This window comes from Oncorhynchus masou, chromosome 22, assembly GCF_036934945.1.
Source record: "Oncorhynchus masou masou isolate Uvic2021 chromosome 22, UVic_Omas_1.1, whole genome shotgun sequence".
NCBI lineage: Eukaryota > Metazoa > Chordata > Actinopteri > Salmoniformes > Salmonidae > Oncorhynchus > Oncorhynchus masou.
Genome location: NC_088233.1, coordinates 8,994,816 through 9,017,031, shown reverse-complemented (window position 1 = coordinate 9,017,031; position 22,216 = coordinate 8,994,816). Strand labels below are relative to the sequence as shown.

The following is a 22,216-nucleotide window of genomic DNA, read 5'->3' as shown; positions in this document are numbered from 1 at the left end:
TGGAATGGTTGGAGTAGTGATAGGATTGTGATAGGCTGAGACGTTTGACAAACTGCTCAAGTCACTGTCTCCAGTATGGTGGAGGGTGGAATGATAGCAGGAAAATGTTATAAGGACATTAATGACGCCCAAACCGATATTTAATTTCTGATTTTTTTGGACAAGGGTTTGGTTAAGGTTAGGGTTAAGGTAAATGTCAGTTGTAGGTTTTGGTTGATCAGTTTAAGCGTCGGTTGTGTCATTAACCTCACCCACGGTAGAACGATAGGGTTAACCTCCTCCTTGCTCGGCAGACCTTCAACTGGGCGGAGTCTGAGTGCACATTGTTTAGTGTTTTCGGCTTGGGAAGGAGAGAGAGAGAATGGTCATATCAGTCTGTGTGAAGGGTCGGTCGACAAGGATCGTGTCAGACTACAAATGATGAAACATCGTGAACGGAACACTACACCGACTCAAATTCCTAAACCCAATCGCGAGACCGACTCGATGATTATGGCCACCGCTGACTCAGCAGTGAGAAGTTTATCAGAAGTCGAAAAATACCTTAACAGCCGGAACGAAATGGTAATAACGACTTTTTTTTCATTATTTATTCTACTCCACATAGCCTACGCTGCTCAAACATTGGAGGCATTGTACTGTATCGTCAACATAATGCAGCGAAAGCATCAATATGCGAACACCTGCTGTGTCCCAGTTTTCGTTCAAATCTGATCAAATCTGATTTTACTCACTGGGTCATTCATTTCTTACGTAGGCTTTTGCGCGCATGAATTGGTCTGCTATCTTAGCGTTTTGAGGCTCTCTAGTATGTAGGCTACATTGTGTACCATTGCTTGTGTTCATTACATTTTAGGTTAACTTGGAGGTGTTTACCTCCTTTTCATTTAGTCTTCTATTATTTTCAGCCCTGTTCAAATTTTTAACATATATAAATATATATATATTTTTTTAAACACAATCATACCATTCAGAATTGCCAAATACATGTTTGGTTACTATTTGAGAAAATAATAAAATTGTATTTAACTATGATTTTATTTTTTAACAGTAAAAAAAACAACACATAGTAGAATGGTTTTGGTTCAATGCAATATGCCCTTCTCCTGTTGTCCAAAGCAATGTTCTGTTCTCTCTTCTCTGTACCGTTTTCTGTTCTTCTGTTCTGATCTCTTACAATGGTTACTGCTCCAAATGACAGCTGGATAGACATGTTATGAGTCAGATAAATGTTTTAACAGCTGGATAGTTTTAGCTCATTCCATGTTATTACAATGTTACAGCTGTACAAGGATAATCAAATCCCCCAGGGTCTTATTGAATAACATGGACTTGTGCACATTATGTAAACGACTTGAGCACTTTGGTAAATGTATTGATAGTTTACACCCTATTCACAGTAGAGGATAAACCAACCTTATATTTCAAGATGCATTTAAATGGTTGTAAATATCAGAGCGGCACAATTAAGGAAGTCATTGTTGAACACTGATCCTAATACTAGGCCATCATGCAAATCTAAAACAAAACCAGTCTTCTCTTATAGGCCCCATACACACACACACACACACACACACACACACACACACACCCACACACACACATACACACCCACACACACACATACACACACATACACACACACACACACACACACACACACACACACACACACACACACACACACACACACACACACACACACACACACACACACACACACACACACACACACCGTGCTCCAGGCAGGAGGAAACAGTGTCTCGTGATTGTTTATGGAGACATTACAAACCAGAAAATCACTCAACTGTTAAAGCGAGAGCAAGTTGTTTCTCTTTCTGCTGTAGCGATCGTGCCTTCAGGGCAAATTACATTTCATGGATTAACTGATTTGTATGACTGTTGACGGACTGTTGACTGATTGTTGACTGACTGGTTATTTCCAGGCTGTTTATCATGTTTGAACCTGAGTGACGTCTTGACCTGGTTGTTAAAAGGTGTCAAGTCCAAGTTCCCTTTATTACATCACTTACTGTCTCACCTCTCCTTCACCATATGAGTCACAAATTAACATCTGTTGAAATTTATCACCTCAATTATAGCTACACAGATCCCACTTCAAGTCAAATTGTATTAGTCACATGTGCCGAATACAACAGGTGTAGTTGACCTTATTGTGAAATGCTGACTTATAAGCCCTTAACTAACAATGTAGGTCAAGAAATAGAGTTAAGAAAATATTTACTAAATAAACTAAGGTAAAAAAAAAATAATAAAAAGTAACACAATAAAATATCAATAACGAGGCTATAAACATTGGGTACCGGGAACCGAGTGCGGGGGTACAGGTTAGTCTAGGTCAATACATGAAGGTAGGGGTAAAGTAACTATGTGCATAGATAATAAACAGCAAGTAGCAGCAGTGTTAAAATTAGGGGGGGGGGGTGTCAATGTAAATAGTCCTGGTGGCCATTTGATTAATTGTTCAGTAGTCTTATGGCTTGGGGGTAGAAGCTGTTAAGAAGCCTTTTGGACCTAGACTTGGCGCTCTGGTACCTCTTGCCGTGAGGTAGCAGAGAGAAACGTTTATGACTGGTGACGGAGTCTTTGAAAACAAATTGGGCCTTCCTCTGACACCGCCTAGTATATAGGTCCTGGATGGCAGGAAGCTTGGCCCTAGTGATGTACTGGGCCGTATGCACTACCCTCTGTAGTGGCTTACGGTCGGATGCTGAGAATTTGCCATACCAGGCGGTGATGCAACCAGTAGAACCAGTTAGCTGTAGAACTTTCTGAGGATCTGGGGACCCATGACAAATCTTTTCAGTCACCTGAGGGGGGAAATATTTTGTCGTGCCCTCTTCATGACTGTCTTGGTGTGTTTGGACCATGATAGTTTGTTGGTGATGTGGACACCAAGGTACTTGAAACTCTTGACCCGCTCCACTACAGTCCCGTTGATGTGAATGGGGTGTGTTTGGCCCTCCTTTTCCAGTATTCCATGATCAGCTCCTTTGTCTTGCTCATGTTGAGTGAGAGGTTGTTGTCCTGGCACCACACTACCACACTGCCTCCTCCCTATAGGCTGTCTCATCATTGTCGGTGATCAGGCCTACCACTGTTGTGTCGTCAGTAAACTTAATGACGGTGTTGGAGTTTTTCTTGGCCACGCTGTGGTGGGTGAACAGGGAGTACAGGAGGGGACTAAGCACGCACCCTTGAGGGGCCCCTGTGTTGAGGATCAGTGTGGCAGATGTGTTGTTGCCTACCCTTACCATCTGGGAGCGGCCCGTCAGGAAGTCCAGGATCCAGTTGCAGAGGGAGGTGTTTAGTCCCAGGATCCTTAGCTTAGTGATGAGCTTTGTGGGCACTATGGTGTTGAACGCTGACCTGTAATCAATGAACAGCATTCTCACATAGGTGTTCCTTTTGTCCAGTGTGGGAAAGGGCGGTGTGGAATGCGATTGAGATTGCATCATCTGTGGATCTGTCTAACACCAATGTCCTTAATGCATTGCACTGGGCTGCAATCCAACTGTAGGCCTATGCTTGATATACTTTATAGGCAAATGTATCTGCATTGATATACATGTTTTATTCCTTAGCCTACCAAGGTTAATATAGTTTTGTGATTTAATATTTTCAGACATGATTTACAATTTGTTATTTAGTTTAAGTTTGATTAAAATAAAACATTTCTATTTATTTTGTATATTTCTTCAGTTTTAGTGTTAATGACAGAAAGTAGCATATGCTACTTAGAGGGAGAGAGGGCGGAGCGGGGGGGAGGAGGAGGGAGGCAGGGAGGATGGGGAGGGAGGAAGGGGGGAGGGAGGGAGGAGCCATTTATGTGTTTTTAGGATGCCACTTCTCACCACTGGGGGGTCAGTAAGACATAAGGCGATAGACATAAATCTCTATATCTGTGTCACTATGGTGTCTATGAGAGCATGGGCAGCGCCATTGAGGCGGCCATCGGCGTCTTAAATAGTCAATTTTCTTCTTCACAAGTAAAATGAATTGGTTGATCCCTCCTGATGACCAGGCTGTCACGACTCCAACCGGGTCATCACATCATGCCAACCGGGTCATCAAGTCATTCCAACCGGGTCATCAAGTCATGCCAACTGGGACATCAAGTCATGCCAGCCGGGACACCAAGTCATGCCAACTGGCTCATCAAGTCATGCCAACCGGGTCATCAAGTCATGCCAACTGGCTCATCAAGTCATGCCAACTGGCTCATCAAGTCATGCCAACTGGCTCATCAAGTCATGCCAGCCGGGACACCAAGTCATGCCAACTGGCTCATCAAGTCATGCCAACTGGCTCATCAAGTCATGCCAGCCGGGACACCAAGTCATGCCAACTGGCTCATCAAGTCATGCCAACTGGCTCATCAAGTCATGCCAACTGGCTCATCAAGTCATGCCAGCCGGGACACCAAGTCATGCCAACTGTCTCATCAAGTCATGCCAACTGGCTCATCAAGTCATGCCAGCTGGGACACCAAGTCATGCAAACTGGCTCATCAAGTCATGCCAACTGGCTCATCAAGTCATGCCAGCCGGGACACCAAGTCATGCCAGCCGGGACACCAAGTCATGCCAACTGGCTCATCAAGTCATGCCAACTGGCTCATCAACTCATGCCAGCCGGGACACCAAGTCATGCCAACTGGCTCATCAAGTCATGCCAACTGGCTCATCAAGTCATACCAACTGGCTCATCAAGTCATGCCAACTGGCTCATCAAGTCATGCCAGCCGGGACACCAAGTCATGCCAACTGGCTCATCAAGTCATGCCAACTGGCTCATCAAGTCATGCCACCCGGGACACCAAGTCATGCCAACTGGCTCATCAAGTCATGCCAACTGGCTCATCAAGTCATGCCAGCCGGGACACCAAGTCATGCCAACTGGCTCATCAAGTCATGCCAACTGTCTCATCAAGTCATGCCAGCTGGGACACCAAGTCATGCCAACTGGCTCATCAAGTCATGCCAGCCGGGACATCAAGTCATGCCAGCCGGGACACCAAGTCATGCCAACTGGCTCATCAAGTCATGCCAACTGGCTCATCAACTCATGCCAGCCGGGACACCAAGTCATGCCAACTGGCTCATCAAGTCATGCCAACTGGCTCATCAAGTCATGCCAACTGGCTCATCAAGTCATGCCAGCCGGGACACCAAGTCATGCCAACTGTCTCATCAAGTCATGCCAGCCGGGACACCAAGTCATGCCAACTGGGTCATCAAGTCATGCCAACTGTCTCATCAAGTCATGCCAGCCGGGACACCAAGTCATGCCAACTGGCTCATCAAGTCATGCCAACTGGCTCATCAAGTCATGCCAACTGGGTCATCAAGTCATGCCAGCCGGGACACCAAGTCATGCCAACTGGGTCATCAAGTCATGCCAACTGGGTCATCAAGTCATGCCAACTGGGTCATCAAGTCATGCCAACTGGGTCATCAAGTCATGCCAACTGGGACATCAGGAGGGATTAGCCAATGAAGTTGGAAGTCCCGCCCAGTTAACTAAATCAAACTGGCGAAAGTCCTCAATGACACTACCTATGCTAACACAGACTTTTGGCCGCAAGAGGATTCTATACAACTCCATGGTCAGGACATAGGTTTGGTTAGGTTTAAATATGAAAACTATCATAAAGTGACTTGGATTTAAAGCACTCTTTGTTTTTACTTTAGTAGAAGATGTAAGAATAATCAAGTACGTTTATCTGACAGAGGAAACAACAAATTAATGTTATGTAAAGTTATGTCTATGTAATATTAAACGTATCACTGACCCCTTCAAATAGGGTTTATGAAAACACCTGCAACAACGGCAAAAAACATAAACAATACAACACCTCTTCACAAATCTATCATGTCACAGCCAGCTTGTGTTTGTGTGTGTGTGTGTGTGTGTGTGTGTGTGTGTGTGTGTGTGGGGGGGGGGTGTTTCCGTTCAACCAAACACGATTTCCTGGTTTATCTTCAAGAAGACTCTTGTGTTCCAGAGAGGTGGTTGTTCTGTTTCTCAAGTCTGATGACAGGCTGAATAGTCTCTCCACAAATGCTTGGGATGCAGGGACAGAAACCAGATCCACTGCCACAGAGAACAGATTAGAATAAACAACCATTCTTACCTGCCAGAACTGGAGAGGTGACATAGTAAACATTTCCCCTTTGACCTTTTCCAGGTATTTAGCTCACACAGGTCACTTAATGCCCTGCCAGGTTGACCTTTCAAATGGACAGTGACCTCAGATGCAATCAAATCAAATTGTATTGGTCACATACACATGGTTAGCAGATGTTATTGCGAGTTTAGCGAAATTCTTGTGCTCCTAGTTCCGACAGTGCAGCAATATCTAACATGGTAATCTAACAATTCCACGACAACAACCTAATACACATAAATCTAAGTAAAGGAATGGAATAAGAATATATATATACTACCATTAAAAAGTTTGGGGTCACTTAGATATTTCCTTGTTTTTGAAAGAAAAGCATTTTTTTTCTCCATTCAAATGACATAAAATTGATCAGAAATACAGTGTAGACATTGTTAATGTTGTAAATTACTATTGTAGCTGGAAACGATGACATATCTACATAGGCGTTGTCGTGTTTTCGGCTATTCTATAAAATCCTTTCTCCGTAATTAATATTACCTGATTGAGCTAATCATGTAATTAACTAGAGAGTCGGGGCACCACAAAATAATATTTATAGAGCTGTTATCTTCCGAATAAACTCTTAAAGACCTAGTAATATTTTACATCAATAGCAGTCAATATTAATCGTCACCTTAATTCAGTCTCATCTGAAAGTTGTAAATTATTGGTTATCTTCAAGAACCCTGGCTAACAAGTTGAATCAGCAATGCAAAATAGAGTTTAATTATTTATTTACTAAATACCTAACTAATCACACAGAATTACATATACAAAGAATGAATCATACCTTGATTACAAATTATATCATGAAGGAAAACGTCCGGAGCGGGCGGAACAGATATGACAGCTGGTTACACAAAGAAAAGGGGGCTGGGTTTGAGTGAAAGAGCGGGAAGACATGAAGAACAAAGGGAGAAGCGATGTCTCTATCGTAAATACAGTATCTTATGCATTCTAAATTACCGCCCATTTGGAAAAGGAAAATGCAATAAATATTTACTCTTAGCTGCGCTTTGGTAGGTTGGTGGTAGATGGAAGGCCATGTTGCCCAACCGAGTCCTTTGAAGAATGTCTCTGGTGGTCAATTGGATACGTTGTAGTAACGTCGTTGTGTGGTAGACAGGTACTCTGTCTGTTCTTTCCTAGCTCACATTTGCAGCTGCTGTTGCTAACTCAACGGCTAGGAGGTATCACTTCTGTAGTGAATAAGAGTTCAAAGTTCATACCATTCGCAACCGAAGCTCGCACTGAGGTTGGCTTAGTTCTGTCGTTGACATGTTAGTCCTTTTAACGCAGAGGCTGCAGACCTCACGTACTTGGAACAGGAGGTTACATTTTCGTCAAGGCTTTATATAGTGGAGCGAGAAGGGTGTGTTTGAAAAGTTTTATAACCCATGTCTCTTCACAGGGGCGGGCCACTGATTGAGCAGAGCCCTAACCTTATGAAAACCCAAATCTCTCATTTGGAAGCTAAAATTACATTTCATCTCTTCACCAATAATTTTATATTCAAACATTTAAATTGAACAACAATTCCATGTGAATCCGATAACTACAATGTGCAGACTTTCCACTGTAGAGTTTATGTCATCCTATCATTGATGAGAATGTCTCAGATGACAACCGAACTGACATCATATTCATTAAGTACCACCGCATATGTTCCATTGGTCGGATTACCAGAATATAGTTCATTTCCCCCCACCTTCTGATGTTCCCAGAATCTCTATGTTAATCAAAGGATTTTCAAATGTCACATCAGTAGGGTAGAGAGAGGATAAATGGGGGAGAGGTATTTATGACTGTCATAAACCTACCCCCAGGCCAACGTCATGACAGTGTACAAAGGCCATTATCAGCAACCATCACTCCTGTGTTCCAATGGCACGTTGTGTTAGCTAATCCAATTTATAATTTAAAAGGCTAATTGATCATTAGAAAACCCTTTTGCAATTATGTTAGCACAGCTGAAAACTGTTGTTCTGATTAAAGAAGCAATTAAACTGGCCTTCTTTAGACTAGTTGAGTATCTGGAGAATCAGCATTTCTGGGTTCCATTACAGGCTCAAAATGGCCAGAAACAAAGACCTTTCTTCTGAAACTCGTCAGTCTATTCTTCTTCTGAGAAATGAAGGCTATTCCATACGAGAAATTGCCAAAAAACCGAAGATCTCGTACAACGCTGTGTACTACTCCCTTCACAGAACCGTGAAAACTGTTTCTAACCAGAATAGAAAGAGGAGTGGGAGGCCCCGGTGCACAACTGAGCAAGAGGACGTTCTCTAGATTTTCCTCAAAGTTTAGAATGAAGAAAAACTCTAACTAAACATAATATATCATGTTTTTTTGTTGTATTTTTGCACCCAAAAATAATAGTTTCAGGATTGTTTTAGTTTAACTTTTTTATTTTATTTTTCAATTTCAGTTCACTAAATAGTTTTTCCAATTTATATTTTTTTAGTTTCAGTTTTTGTTTACTATAATAACCTTGTAGCCTACTTATCTTTCCTGTTCTTCAGACAACCTTTATGTCACGCCTTGGTCTTAGTATTTTGTGTTTTAGTTTAGTAATTAGTTGGTCAGGCCAGGGTGTGACATGGCTTTATGTTATTGTGTTGTCGTATTGGGTTTTTTGTAGGCATTGGGATTGTGGTTGATTAGAGGTGTGTTTAGTTTAGGTTTGGCTGCCTGAAGCGGTTCTCAATCAGAGTCAGGTGATTCTTGTTGTCTCTGATAGGGAACCGTATTTAGGTAGCCTGGGTTTCACTGTGTATTTCGTGGGTGATTGTTCCTGTCTCTGTGTAGTTTCACCAGATAGGCTGTAATTAGGTTTCACGTTTTGTTGTTTTGTATTTGTCTCAGTTATTTTCATGTATTCGTCATTTGTTTCATTAAAAAACATGAGTAACCAACACGCTGCATTTCGGTCCGACTCTCTTTCGACAAACAAAGAACGCCTTTACACTTTAACCAGGATGCAATACTGCTGAACATTATAAGGCCTATAACTCAAACTGTGGTTATGTACCTTGATAATCCCCCACTGACTAAGAGCTCAATATTAAGACGTCATAACTCAACTAGCGGTTATGCTTAATGACACCGATTAAAGTTTCAAATTCGTAAGTTGTCTGACTGGCTCTCACTTCTTCTTCGTTACCTCCTTACTTCTTTACGTTTATGCTTAACTTCCTTCTTTCTGCCGATAATGAATGTACCTGTACTTAATCTATGCGAAGTCAGGTTTTCACAAGCCTTTATAACTATACCTACTCCTATACTATACTACTACAGCTTCAACATTCACAAGCTGTCGGACTGGTGCTTAATTATTTCTTTAAGTTCCTCACACTTCATTCATGTTTACTCCAGACACCCAAGCCATAGAATGTTCTCTCTGCTTCCGCTTGTCAAGCAGTACCAGTGCATCAAGTCTGACACCAACAGGCTCCTGAACAGTGTCTATCCCCAAGCCATAAGACTGCTAAATAGCTATTTAAAAAAATGGCTACCCGCTCTATCTGAGTTGAGCCTTGAATTGTATTTATATTTTAGAAATTTGATTTATTCTGTCTTCATGTACACTCACAGGAGTCTACACACACACACACACACACACACACACACACACACACACACACACACACACACACACACACACACACACACACACACACACACACACACACACACACACACACATGGTAACATGATGACATACGCACTAGACACACACGGACACATGGATTTTGTGTTTTAGATATGTGGTAGTGGAGTATGGGCCTGAGGGCACACACTTAGTGTGTTGGGAATTCTGTAATGAATGTATTGTGATGTTTTTAAAATGGTATAACTGCCTTAATTCTGCCGGACACCAGGAAGAGTAGCTGCTGCCTTGGCAGGAATTAATGGGGATCCATAATAAATACAAATAATACGCTGCTGCTACTCTGTTTATCATATATCCCGATGCCTAGTCACCTTACCCCTATACATATCTACCTCTATCACTCCAGTATCCCTGCACATTGTAGATATGGTATTGGAGCAAACCCTGTGTAGTGGAAAAACCACTCAGGAGGCAGTCCGACGAGGAAGAGGATGACCTGTGTCTTCTTCAGGTCATATAAGACAACAAATCTGATTTCTATTTTCTATTCGTCTTGTGTTTTTGTTCTACCTTGTTATTTTCAGTACTACATTGATATTGATTACTGCATTGTTGGGTTTAGAGATTGCAAGAAAGGCATTTCACTATACTTGTGCGCACTACAGTCCCTGGTTCGAATCCAGGCTGCATCACATCTTGCCGTGATTGGGAGTCCCGTAGCTCGGCGCACAATTGGCCCAGTGTCGTCCGGGTTTGGCCGGGGGTAGGTCGTCATTCTAAATAAACATTTGTTCTTAACTTACTTGGCTAGTTATATAAAGGTTAAATAAAAAAAATAAACAATTTAAACTAGAGGTCGACCGATTAATCGGAATGGCCGATTAATTAGGGCCGATTTCAAGTTTTCATAATAATCGGTAATCTGCATTATTGGACATCGATTATGGCCGATTACATTGCACTCCACAAGGAGACTGCGTGGCAGGCTGACCACCTGTTATTCGAGTGCAGCAAGGAGCCAAGGTAAGGTGCTAGCTAGCATTAAACATATCTTATAAAAAACAATCAATCTTAACATAATCACTAGTTGACTACACATGGTTGATGATTTTACTAGTTCATCTAGCTTGTCCTGTGTTGCATATAATCGATTCGGTGCCTGTTAATTTATCATTGAATCACAGCCTACTTCGCCAAACGGGTGATTTAACAAGTGCATTCGTGAAAAAATAACTGTCTTTGCACCAATGTGTACCTAACCATAAACATCAATGCCTTTCTTAAAATCAATACACAAGTATACATTTTTAAACCTGCATATTTAGTTAATATTTATTTTAACTAGGGAAATTGTGTCACTTCTCTTGCGTTCTGTGCAAGCAGAATCAGGGTATATACAGCGGTTTGGGCCCCCAGGCTCGTTGCGAAATGTGTGAAGACCATTTCTTCCTAACAAAGACCGTAATTAATTTGCCAGAATTGTACATAACTATGACATAACATTGAAGGTTGTGCAATGTAACAGCAATATTTAGACTGATGCCACCCGTTAGATAAAATACGGAACGGTCCGTATTTCACTGAAAGAATAAACATTTTGTTTTCGAAATCATAGTTTCTGGATTTGACCATATTAATGACCTAAGGCTCGTATTTCTGTGTATTATTATTATTATTATAATTAAGTCTATGATTTGATAGATCTGACTGAGCGGTGGTAGGCAGCAGCAGGCTCGTAAGCATGTATTCAAACAGCACTTTCCTGCATTTGCCAGCAGCTCTTCACTGTGCTTCAAGCATTGCACTGTTTATGACTTCAAGCCAATCAACTCCAGAGATTAGGCTGGCAATACTAAAGTACATATTAGAGCATCCAATAGTCAAAGGTTTATGAAATACAAATGGAATAGAGAGAAATAGTCCTATAATTCCTATAATAACTACAACCTGAAACTACTTACCTCAGGTGAAAAAAAACACCAGCTTTCATATGTTCTGAGCAAGGAACTTAAATGTTAGCTTTTTTACATGGCACATATTGCACTTTTACTTTTTTCTCCAACACTTTGTTTTTGCATTATGTAAACCAAATTGAACATTTATTTATTTGAGACTAAATTGATTTTATTGATGTATTATATCCAATTAAAATAAGTGTTCATTCAGTGTTGTTGTAATTGTCATTATTACAAATATATATATATATATATATATATATATATATTAAAAAAATAAAAACGGCAGATTAATCGGTATTGGATTTTTTGGGTCCTCCAATAATCGGTATCGGCGTTGAAAAATCATAATCAGTCGACCGCTAATTTAAACTTGAAACTTGCTTTCCTCCTTTCCTTTCAGGCGTGCCAATAAACAGGCGTGCCAATAAACAGGCGTGCCAATAAACAGGCGTGCCAATAAACAGGTGTGCCAATAATTTTGAAAAAAAATGCTTGTTAAACAAAAAATGTCTCTGAACAATTGTATTAGTGGTAGTATTTTTTTGCATACAATATACGTAGCTCAGTGTTTGAATTATATTTTATACTGTAATTTTTGCTCATCTTTATCAAGGATGTCAATCATTTCAGACTGTACACATGGCTGGAGGTCTACAGTAGGTCTGGTCTATATGATACACATGGCTGGAGGTCTACAGTAGATCTGGTCTATATGATACACATGGTGTTATGAACTTGAGTGAAGACCCAAAAGCGGTTTTAACAGAAAACAGAGTTCTTTAATGAAAAAACAGGAATGGCATAAATCCTCTTCCAACGTTGTCAGCGGAACAAAAGAACGTTAGTATAGTGCAGGATACACCTGCCAGGCAGACTCCGACAGGACAGGACAAGGTGGAAGCAAACGAGACGACAGCTTGCTTCTGGCATCAAAAAACACAAACAAGAATCAGACCACGAAAGTAGCAGGAACAGAGAGAGAAATAGAGACCTAATCAGAGGGGGAAGAGAGAACAGGTGGGGAAGAGTGAAAGAGCTAGTTAGGGCAGATGTAGAACAGCTGAGGAATGAGAGACAGAGAAGGTAACCTAAAAAGACCAGCAGAGAGAGAGAGTGAAGAGAAAGGACAGGAACAGACATAACAAGACATGACAGTACCCCCCCCCACTCACCGAGCGCCTCCTGGCGCACTCGAGGAGGAAACCTGGCGGCAACGGAGGAAATCATCGATCAGCGAACGGTCCAGCACGTCCCGAGAGGGAACCCAACTCCTCTCCTCAGGACCGTACCCCTCCCAATCCACTAGGTACTGATGACCACGGCCCCGAGGGCGCATGTCCAAAATCTTACGAACCCTGTAGATGGGTGCGCCCTCGACAAGGATGGGATGGGGAGGGACGAGCGGGGGCGCGAAGAACGGGCTTAACACAGGAGACATGGAAGACCGGGTGAACGCGACGAAGATAGCGGGGAGAAGAAGTCGCACTGCGACAGGATTAATGACCTGGGAAATACGGAACGGACCAATGAACCGCGGGGCCAACTTGCGAGAAGCTGTCTTAAGGGGAAGGTTCTGAGTGGAGAGCCATACTCTCTGACCGCAACAATATCTAGGACTCTTGGTCCTACGCTTATTAGCGGCCCTCACAGTCTGCGCCCTATTACGGCAAAGTGCCGACCTGACCCCCTTCCAGGTGCGCTCGCAACGCTGGACAAAAGCCTGAGCGGAGGGGACGCAGGACTCGGCGAGCTGAGATGAGAACAGCGGAGGCTGGTACCCGAGGCTACACTGAAAAGGGGATAGACCGGTAGCAGACGAGGGAAGCGAGTTGTGGGCGTACTCTGCCCAGGGGAGCTGTTCTGACCAAGACGCAGGGTTACGAAAAGAAAGACTGCGTAAAATGCGTCCAACAGTCTGATTGGCCCGTTCGGCTTGACCGTTAGACTGGGGATGAAAGCCGGACGAGAGACTGACGGAAGCCCCAATCAAACGGCAAAACTCCCTCCAAAATTGAGACGTGAACTGCGGGCCTCTGTCGGAAACGACGTCAGACGGAAGGCCATGAATTCGGAAAACATTCTCGATAATGATCTGAGCCGTCTCCTTAGCAGAAGGGAGCTTATCGAGAGGAATGAAATGAGCCGCCTTAGAGAATCTATCGACAACCGTAAGAATAACTGTCTTCCCCGCTGATGAAGGCAGTCCGGGGATAAAATCTAAAGCGATGTGAGACCACGGTCGAGAGGGAATGGGAAGCGGTCTGAGACGGCCGGCAGGAGGAGAGTTCCCAGATTTAGTCTGCGCGCAGACCGAACAAGCGGCGACAAATCGACGCGCGTCACGTTCCCGAGTGGGCCACCAGAAACGCTGGCGAATGGAAGCGAGCGTACCCCGAACGCCGGGGTGGCCGGCTAACTTGGCAGAGTGGGCCCACTGAAGAACGGCCGGACGAGGAGGAACGGGAACGAACAGAAGGTTCCTAGGACAAGCTCGCGGCGACGGAGTGTGAGCGAGTGCTTGCTTTACCTGCCTCTCAATTCCCCAGACAGTCAACCCGACAACACGCCCGTCAGGGAGAATCCCCTCGGGGTCGGTGGAGACCTCAGAAGAACTGAAGAGACGAGATAAAGCATCAGGCTTGGTGTTTTTGAGCCCGGACGATAAGAAATAACAAACTCGAAACGAGCGAAAAACAGAGCCCAACGAGCCTGACGCGCATTAAGTCGTTTGGCTGAACGGATGTACTCAAGGTTCCTATGGTCAGTCCAAACGACAAAAGGAACGGTCGCCCCCTCCAACCACTGTCGCCATTCGCCTAGGGCTAAGCGGATGGCGAGCAGTTCGCGATTACCAACATCATAGTTACGTTCTGACGGCGATAAGCGATGAGAGAAAAACGCGCAAGGATGGACCTTGCCGTCAGAGAGAGAGCGCTGAGAAAGAATGGCTCCCACGCCCACCTCTGACGCGTCAACCTCAACAACAAACTGGCTAGAGATGTCAGGTGTAACAAGAATAGGAGCGGATGTAAAACGATTCTTAAGAAGATCAAAAGCTCCCTGGGCGGAAACGGACCACTTAAAGCACGTCTTAACAGAAGTAAGGGCTGTGAGGGGAGCTGCCACCTGACCGAAATTACGGATGAAACGACGATAGAAATTAGCGAAGCCCAGAAAGCGCTGCAGCTCGACGCGTGACTTAGGAACGGGCCAATCAATGACAGCCTGGACCTTAGCGGGATCCATCTTAATGCCCTCAGCGGAAATAACGGAACCGAGAAAAGGGACAGAGGCGGCATGAAAAATGCACTTCTCAGCCTTCACATAAAGACAGTTCTCCAAAAGGCGCTGGAGGACGCGTCGCACGTGCTGAACATGAATCGAGAGAGACGGAGAAAAAAATCAGGATATCGTCCATGTAAACGAAAACAAAAATGTTCAGCATGTCTCTCAGGACGTCGTTAACTAGTGCCTGAAAGACAGCTGGAGCGTTAACGAGGCCGAAAGGAAGAACCCGGTATTCAAAGTGCCCTAACGGAGTGTTAAACGCCGTCTTCCACTCGTCCCCCTCCCTGATGCGCACGAGATGGTAGGCGTTACGAAGGTCCAATTTGGTGAAAAACCTGGCTCCCTGCAGGATCTCGAAGGCTGAAGACATAAGAGGAAGCGGATAACGATTCTTAACTGTTATGTCATTCAGCCCTCGATAATCCACGCATGGGCGCAGGGACCCGTCCTTCTTCTGAACAAAAAAAAACCCCGCTCCGGCGGGAGAGGAGGAGGAGACAATGGTACCGGCGTTGAGCGAAACCGACAAATAATCCTCGAGAGCCTTACGTTCGGGAGCCGACAGAGAGTATAATCTACCCCGGGGGGAGTAGTTCCCGGAAGGAGATCAATACTACAGTCATACGACCGGTGTGGAGGGAGAGAAGTGGCCTTGGAACGACTGAACACCGTGCGCAGATCGTGATACTCCTCCGGCACCCCTGTCAAATCGCCAGGCTCCTCCTGTGAAGTAGAGACAGAGGAAACAGGAGGGATAGCAGACATTAAACAGGTTACATGACAAGAAACATTCCAGGATAGGATAGTATTACTAGACCAATTAATAGAAGGGTTATGGCGCACTAGCCAGGGATGACCCAAAACAACAGGTGTAAAAGGTGAACGAAAAATTAAAAAAGAAATGGTTTCGCTATGATTACCAGAGACAGTGAGGGTTAAAGGCAGCGTCTCACGCTGAATCTTGGGGAGAGAACTACCATCTAAAGCGAACAAGGCCGTGGGCTCCCTAACTGTCTGAGAGGAATGTCATGTTCCCGAGCCCAGGTCTCGTCCATAAAACAGCCCTCCGCCCCAGAGTCTATCAAGGCACTGCAGGAAGCAGATGAACCGGGCCAGCGGAGATGGACCGGAAAAGTAGTGCGTGATCCAGAAGGAGAGGCCTGAGTAGTTGCGCTCACCAGTAGCCCTCCTCTTACTGATGAGCTCTGGCTTTTACTGGACATGAGGTGACAAAATGACCAGCGGAGCCGCAGTAGAGACAGAGGCGATTGGTGATTCTCCGGTCCTTCTCCTTGGCCGAGATGCGGATACCCCCCAGCTGCATAGGCTCAGCATCCGAGCCGGCGGAGGAGGGTGGCAGTGATGCGGCAGGTGGCAGTGATGTGGAGAGGGGAGCAGCGGAGAACGCGAGCTCCTTTCCACGAGCTCGGCGACGAAGATCAAACCGTCGCTCTATGCGAATAGCGAGAGCTATTAAGGAGTCCAGACTGGAAGGAACCTCCCGGGAGAGGATCTCGTCCTTAACCTCGAAGAGGAGACCCTCCAGAAAACGAGCGAGCAAAGCCGGCTCGTTCCAGTCACTTGAGGCAGCGAGAGTGCGAAACTCAATAGAATAATCCGTTATGGATCGATTCCCCTGACATAGGGAAGACAGGGCCCTGGAAGCCTCCTCCCCAAAAACAGAACGGTCAAAAACCCGTATCATCTCCTCCTTAAAGTCTTGATACTGGTTAATACACTCAGCCTTCGCCTCCCAGACTGCCGTGCCCCACTCACGCGCCCGTCCGGTAAGGAGAGAAATGACGTAGGCGATGCGGGCTGCGCTCCTGGAGTAAGTGTTGGGCTGGAGAGAGAACACCACATCACACTGAGTGAGGAATGAGCGGCACTCAGTGGGCTCCCCAGAGTAACACGGCGGGTTGTTGATCCTGGGCTCCGGAGACTCGGAAACCCTGGAAGTGGGCGGTGGATCGAGGTGGAGTTGGTGAACCTGTCTTGTGAGGTCGGAGACTTGGACGGCCAGGGTCTCAACGGCATGTCGAGCAGCAGACAATTCCTCCTCGTGTCTGCCTAGCATCGCTCCCTGGATCTCGACGGCGGAGTGAAAAGGGTCCGGAGCCGCTGGGTCCATTCTTGGTCTGATTCTTCTGTTATGAACTTGAGTGAAGACCCAAAAGCGGTTTTAACAGAAAACAGAGTTCTTTAATGAAAAAACAGGAATGGCATAAATCCTCTTCCAACGTTGTCAGCGGAACAAAAGAACGTTAGTATAGTGCAGGATACACCTGCCAGGCAGACTCCGACAGGACAGGACAAGGTGGAAGCAAACGAGACGACAGCTTGCTTCTGGCATCAAAAAACACAAACAAGAATCAGACCACGAAAGTAGCAGGAACAGAGAGAGAAATAGAGACCTAATCAGAGGGGGAAGAGAGAACAGGTGGGGAAGAGTGAAAGAGCTAGTTAGGGCAGATGTAGAACAGCTGAGGAATGAGAGACAGAGAAGGTAACCTAAAAAGACCAGCAGAGAGAGAGAGTGAAGAGAAAGGACAGGAACAGACATAACAAGACATGACACATGGCTGGAGGTCTACAGTAGGTCTGGTCTATATGATACACATGGCTGGAGGTCTAAGTCTAGTCTATATGATACACATGGCTGGAGGTCTAAGTCTAGTCTATATGATACACATGGCTGGAGGTCTAAGTCTAGTCTATATGATACACATGGCTGGAGGTCTAAGTCTAGTCTATATGATACACATGGCTGGAGGTCTACAGTAGGTCTGGTCTATATGATACACATGGCTGGAGGTCTAAGTCTAGTCTATATGATACACATGGCTGGAGGTCTAAGTCTAGTCTATATGATACACATGGCTGGAGGTCTAAGTCTAGTCTATATGATACACATGGCTGGAGGTCTAAGTCTAGTCTATATGATACACATGGCTGGAGGTCTAAGTCTAGTCTATATGATACACATGGCTGGAGGTCTAAGTCTAGTCTATATGATACACATGGCTGGAGGTCTAAGTCTAGTCTATATGATACACATGGCTGGAGGTCTAAGTCTAGTCTATATGATACACATGGCTGGAGGTCTAAGTCTAGTCTATATGATACACATGGCTGGAGGTCTAAGTCTAGTCTATATGATACACATGGCTGGAGGTCTAAGTCTAGATGTTGCCTCTTGATTTTCTGGTCTCAATGCAGCATTCATCCCTTTTTTCCCTCCTTTTTTGTCGTTTAAGGTTAGAGTCGATTTCCACTCACTGTTTTCCTGTTTTTACTATGTAGATCCTATATGTAGATCCTATATGTAGATCCTATATGTAGATCCTATATGTAGATCCTATATGTAGATCCTATATGTAGATCCTATATGTAGATCCTATATGTAGGCCCTTTATGTAGATCCTATATGTAGATCCTATATGTAGATCCTATATGTAGATCCTATATGTAGATCCTATATGTAGATCCTATATGTAGATCCTATATGTAGATCCTATATGTAGGCCCTTTATGTAGATCCTATATGTAGATCCTATATGTAGATCCTATATGTAGAGCCTATATGTAGGCCCTTTATGTAGATCCTATATGTAGATCCTATATGTAGATCCTATATGTAGGCCCTTTATGTAGATCCTATATGTAGATCCTATATGTAGATCCTATATGTAGAGCCTATATGTAGGCCCTATATGTAGATACTATATGTAGATCCTATATGTAGATCCTATATGTAGGCCCTTTATGTAGATCCTATATGTAGATCCTATATGTAGATCCTATATGTAGAGCCTATATGTAGGCCCTTTATGTAGATCCTATATGTAGATCCTATATGTAGATCCTATATGTAGAGCCTATATGTAGATCCTATATGTAGGCCCTATATGTAGATCCTATATGTAGATCCTATATGTAGATCCTATATGTAGGCCCTATATGTAGATCCTATATGTAGATCCTATATGTAGATCCTATATGTAGATCCTATATGTAGGCCCTATATGTAGATCCTATATGTAGGCCCTATATGTAGATCCTATATGTAGGCCCTATATGTAGATCCTATATGTAGATCCTATATGTAGATCCTATATGTAGGCCCTATATGTAGATCCTATATGTATATCCTATATGTTGATCCTATATGTAGATCCTATATGTAGGCCCTATATGTAGATCCTATATGTAGGCCCTATATGTAGGCTCTATATGTAGGTCAGCAAGTTTGGAAAATGAGGATGCTGTCGACATGGAGGAGACATATTAAAGTTGAGTTCACCCCCTTTAAGAAGTATTTTCGACTTCATTTAGTCTAATAGAGACAGCAGTATTTAACCCGGTCTAAAAGAGATTCCACTCTGTGCTCTGTCAGTCCACAGGGGAGAGCAGGGCTTCTGGCAGGGCTTTGTGTTGAAAGGTCACCCTACATATGTGTTGTTAATATGCTGTTGATTAGTTCCTGAATGAACCAGGTTGGCCGTCTGTGTATTAGGTCTAGTCCACATCCCATGTGTGTTAGGTCTAGTCCACGTCCCATGTGTGTTAGGTCTAGTCCACATCCCATGTGTATTAGGTCTAGTCCACATCCCATGTGTATTAGGTCTAGTCCACGTCCCATGTGTGTTAGGTCTAGTCCACGTCCCATGTGTGTTAGGTCTAGTCCACATCCCATGTGTGTTAGGTCTAGTCCACATCCCATGTGTGTTAGGTCTTTCCACATCCCATGTGTGTTAGGTCTAGTCCACATCCCATGTGTGTTAGGTCTAGTCCACGTCCCATGTGTGCTAGGTCTATCCATATCCCATGTGTATTAGGTCTAGTCCACGTCCCATGTGTGTTAGGTCTAGTCCACATCCCATGTGTGTTAGGTCTAGTCCACGTCCCATGTGTGTTAGGTCTAGTCCACATCCCATGTGTGTTAGGTCTAGTCCACGTCCCATGTGTGTTAGGTCTGTCCATATCCCATGTGTGTTAGGTCTAGTCCACATCCCATGTGTGCTAGGTCTATCCATATCCCATGTGTATTAGGTCTAGTCCACGTCCCATGTGTATTAGGTCTAGTCCACATCCCATGTGTGTTAGGTCTAGTCCACGTCCCATGTGTGTTAGGTCTAGTCCACGTCCCATGTGTGTTAGGTCTAGTCCACGTCCCATGTGTGTTAGGTCTAGTCCACATCCCATGTGTGTTAGGTCTAGTCCACGTCCCATGTGTGTTAGGTCTAGTCCACATCCCATGTGTGTTAGGTCTAGTCCACGTCCCATGTTCCTAACATATTGCTCAGTATATGTCTGCTGCAGAGAGACAAGAGAGCCATAAAAGTAAGGGAAATAAAAGTGCTGAAATCATGTTGGCTAACTATTTTTTATAAAGAAGATGGAGGACAAGTTATAGGATGACAAATACCAGTTTTGGTGCAGGTACAGCCGATTAGCGCGAGCTAACACTACCTAGCAAATCGATCAAAATAACAATATAATATTGTCCAAAATAGTATTGATATGTAACTGTATCTATTTTTCCCCCATCGCTAGTTAGCAGGATGTCTCTAGCAGCAGGGCAGACGAGTGTGTCTGTCTCTCTCTCTCTCCTTCCCCCTCTCCCTCGTTCCAGGGCAGAGTGGTGTGTCTGTCTCTCTCTCTCTCCTTCCCCCTCTCCCTTGTTCCAGGGCAGAGTGGTGTGTCTGTCTCTCTCTCCTTCCCCCTCTCCCTCGTTCCACTGAGGCTAGCTAGAGGGATGTCTCTAGCAGCAGGGCAGAGTGGTGTGTCTGTCTCTCTCTCCTTCCCCCTCTCCCTCGTTCCACTGAGGCTAGCTAGAGGGATGTCTCTAGCAGCAGGGCAGAGTGGTGTGTCTGTCTCTCTCTCCTTCTCCCTCTCCCTCGTTCCACTGAGGCTAGCTAGAGGGATGTCTCTAGCAGCAGGGCAGAGTGGTGTGTCTGTCTCTCTCTCCTTCCCCCTCCACTGAGCCCTCGTTCCACTGAGGCTAGCTAGAGGGATGTCTCTAGCAGCAGGGCAGAGTGGAGTGTCTGTCTCTCTCTCCTTCTCCCTCGTTCCACTGAGGCTAGCTAGAGGGATGTCTCTAGCAGCAGGGCAGAGTGGTGTGTCTGTCTCTCTCTCCTTCCCCCTCTCCCTCGTTCCACTGAGGCTAGCTAGAGGGATGTCTCTAGCAGCAGGGCAGAGTGGTGTGTCTGTCTCTCTCTCCTTCTCCCTCTCCCTCGTTCCACTGAGGCTAGCTAGAGGGATGTCTCTAGCAGCAGGGCAGAGTGGTGTGTCTGTCTCTCTCTCCTTCCCCCTCTCCCTCGTTCCACTGAGGCTAGCTAGAGGGATGTCTCTAGCAGCAGGGCAGAGTGGTGTGTCTGTCTCTCTCTCCTTCCCCCTCTCCCTCGTTCCACTGAGGCTAGCGAGAGGGATGTCTCTAGCAGCAGGGCAGAGTGGTGTGTCTGTCTCTCTCTCCTTCCCCCTCTCCCTCGTTCCACTGAGGCTAGCTAGAGGGATGTCTCTAGCAGCAGGGCAGAGTGGTGTGTCTGTCTCTCTCTCCTTCTCCCTCTCCCTCGTTCCACTGAGGCTAGCTAGAGGGATGTCTCTAGCAGCAGGGCAGAGTGGTGTGTCTGTCTCTCTCTCCTTCCCCTCTCCCTCATTCCACTGAGGCTAGCTAGAGGGATGTCTCTAGCAGCAGGGCAGAGTGGTGTGTCTGTCTCTCTCTCCTTCCCCCTCTCCCTCGTTCCACTGAGGCTAGCTAGAGGGATGTCTCTAGCAGCAGGGCAGAGTGGTGTGTCTGTCTCTCTCTCCTTCCCCTCTCCCTCGTTCCACTGAGGCTAGCTAGAGGGATGTCTCTAGCAGCAGGGCAGAGTGGTGTGTCTGTCTCTCTCTCCTTCCCCTCTCCCTCGTTCCACTGAGGCTAGCTAGAGGGATGTCTCTAGCAGCAGGGCAGAGTGGTGTGTCTGTCTCTCTCTCCTTCCCCCTCTCCCTCGTTCCACTGAGGCTAGCTAGAGGGATGTCTCTAGCAGCAGGGCAGAGTGGTGTCTGTCTCTCTCTCCTTCCCCCTCTCCCTCATTCCACTGAGGCTAGCTAGAGGGATGTCTCTAGCAGCAGGGCAGAGTGGTGTGTCTGTCTCTCTCTCCTTCCCCCTCTCCCTCGTTCCACTGAGGC

The 22,216-nt window shown here is 45.2% G+C and overlaps 1 protein-coding gene across 1 annotated transcript in view; it reads left to right on the top strand.

The window, feature by feature from the left end:
• The first annotated feature begins 350 nt into the window (after window positions 1–350).
• Window positions 351–22,216, top strand: part of LOC135508965 (transmembrane and coiled-coil domain protein 3-like) — a 51,525-nt gene continuing 29,659 nt past the window's right edge. The window contains exon 1 of the mRNA XM_064929208.1: window positions 351–564. Coding sequence (XP_064785280.1) covers window positions 418–564 — 147 coding nt within the window. The 5' untranslated portion in view covers window positions 351–417. The remainder of the gene's footprint in view (window positions 565–22,216) is intronic.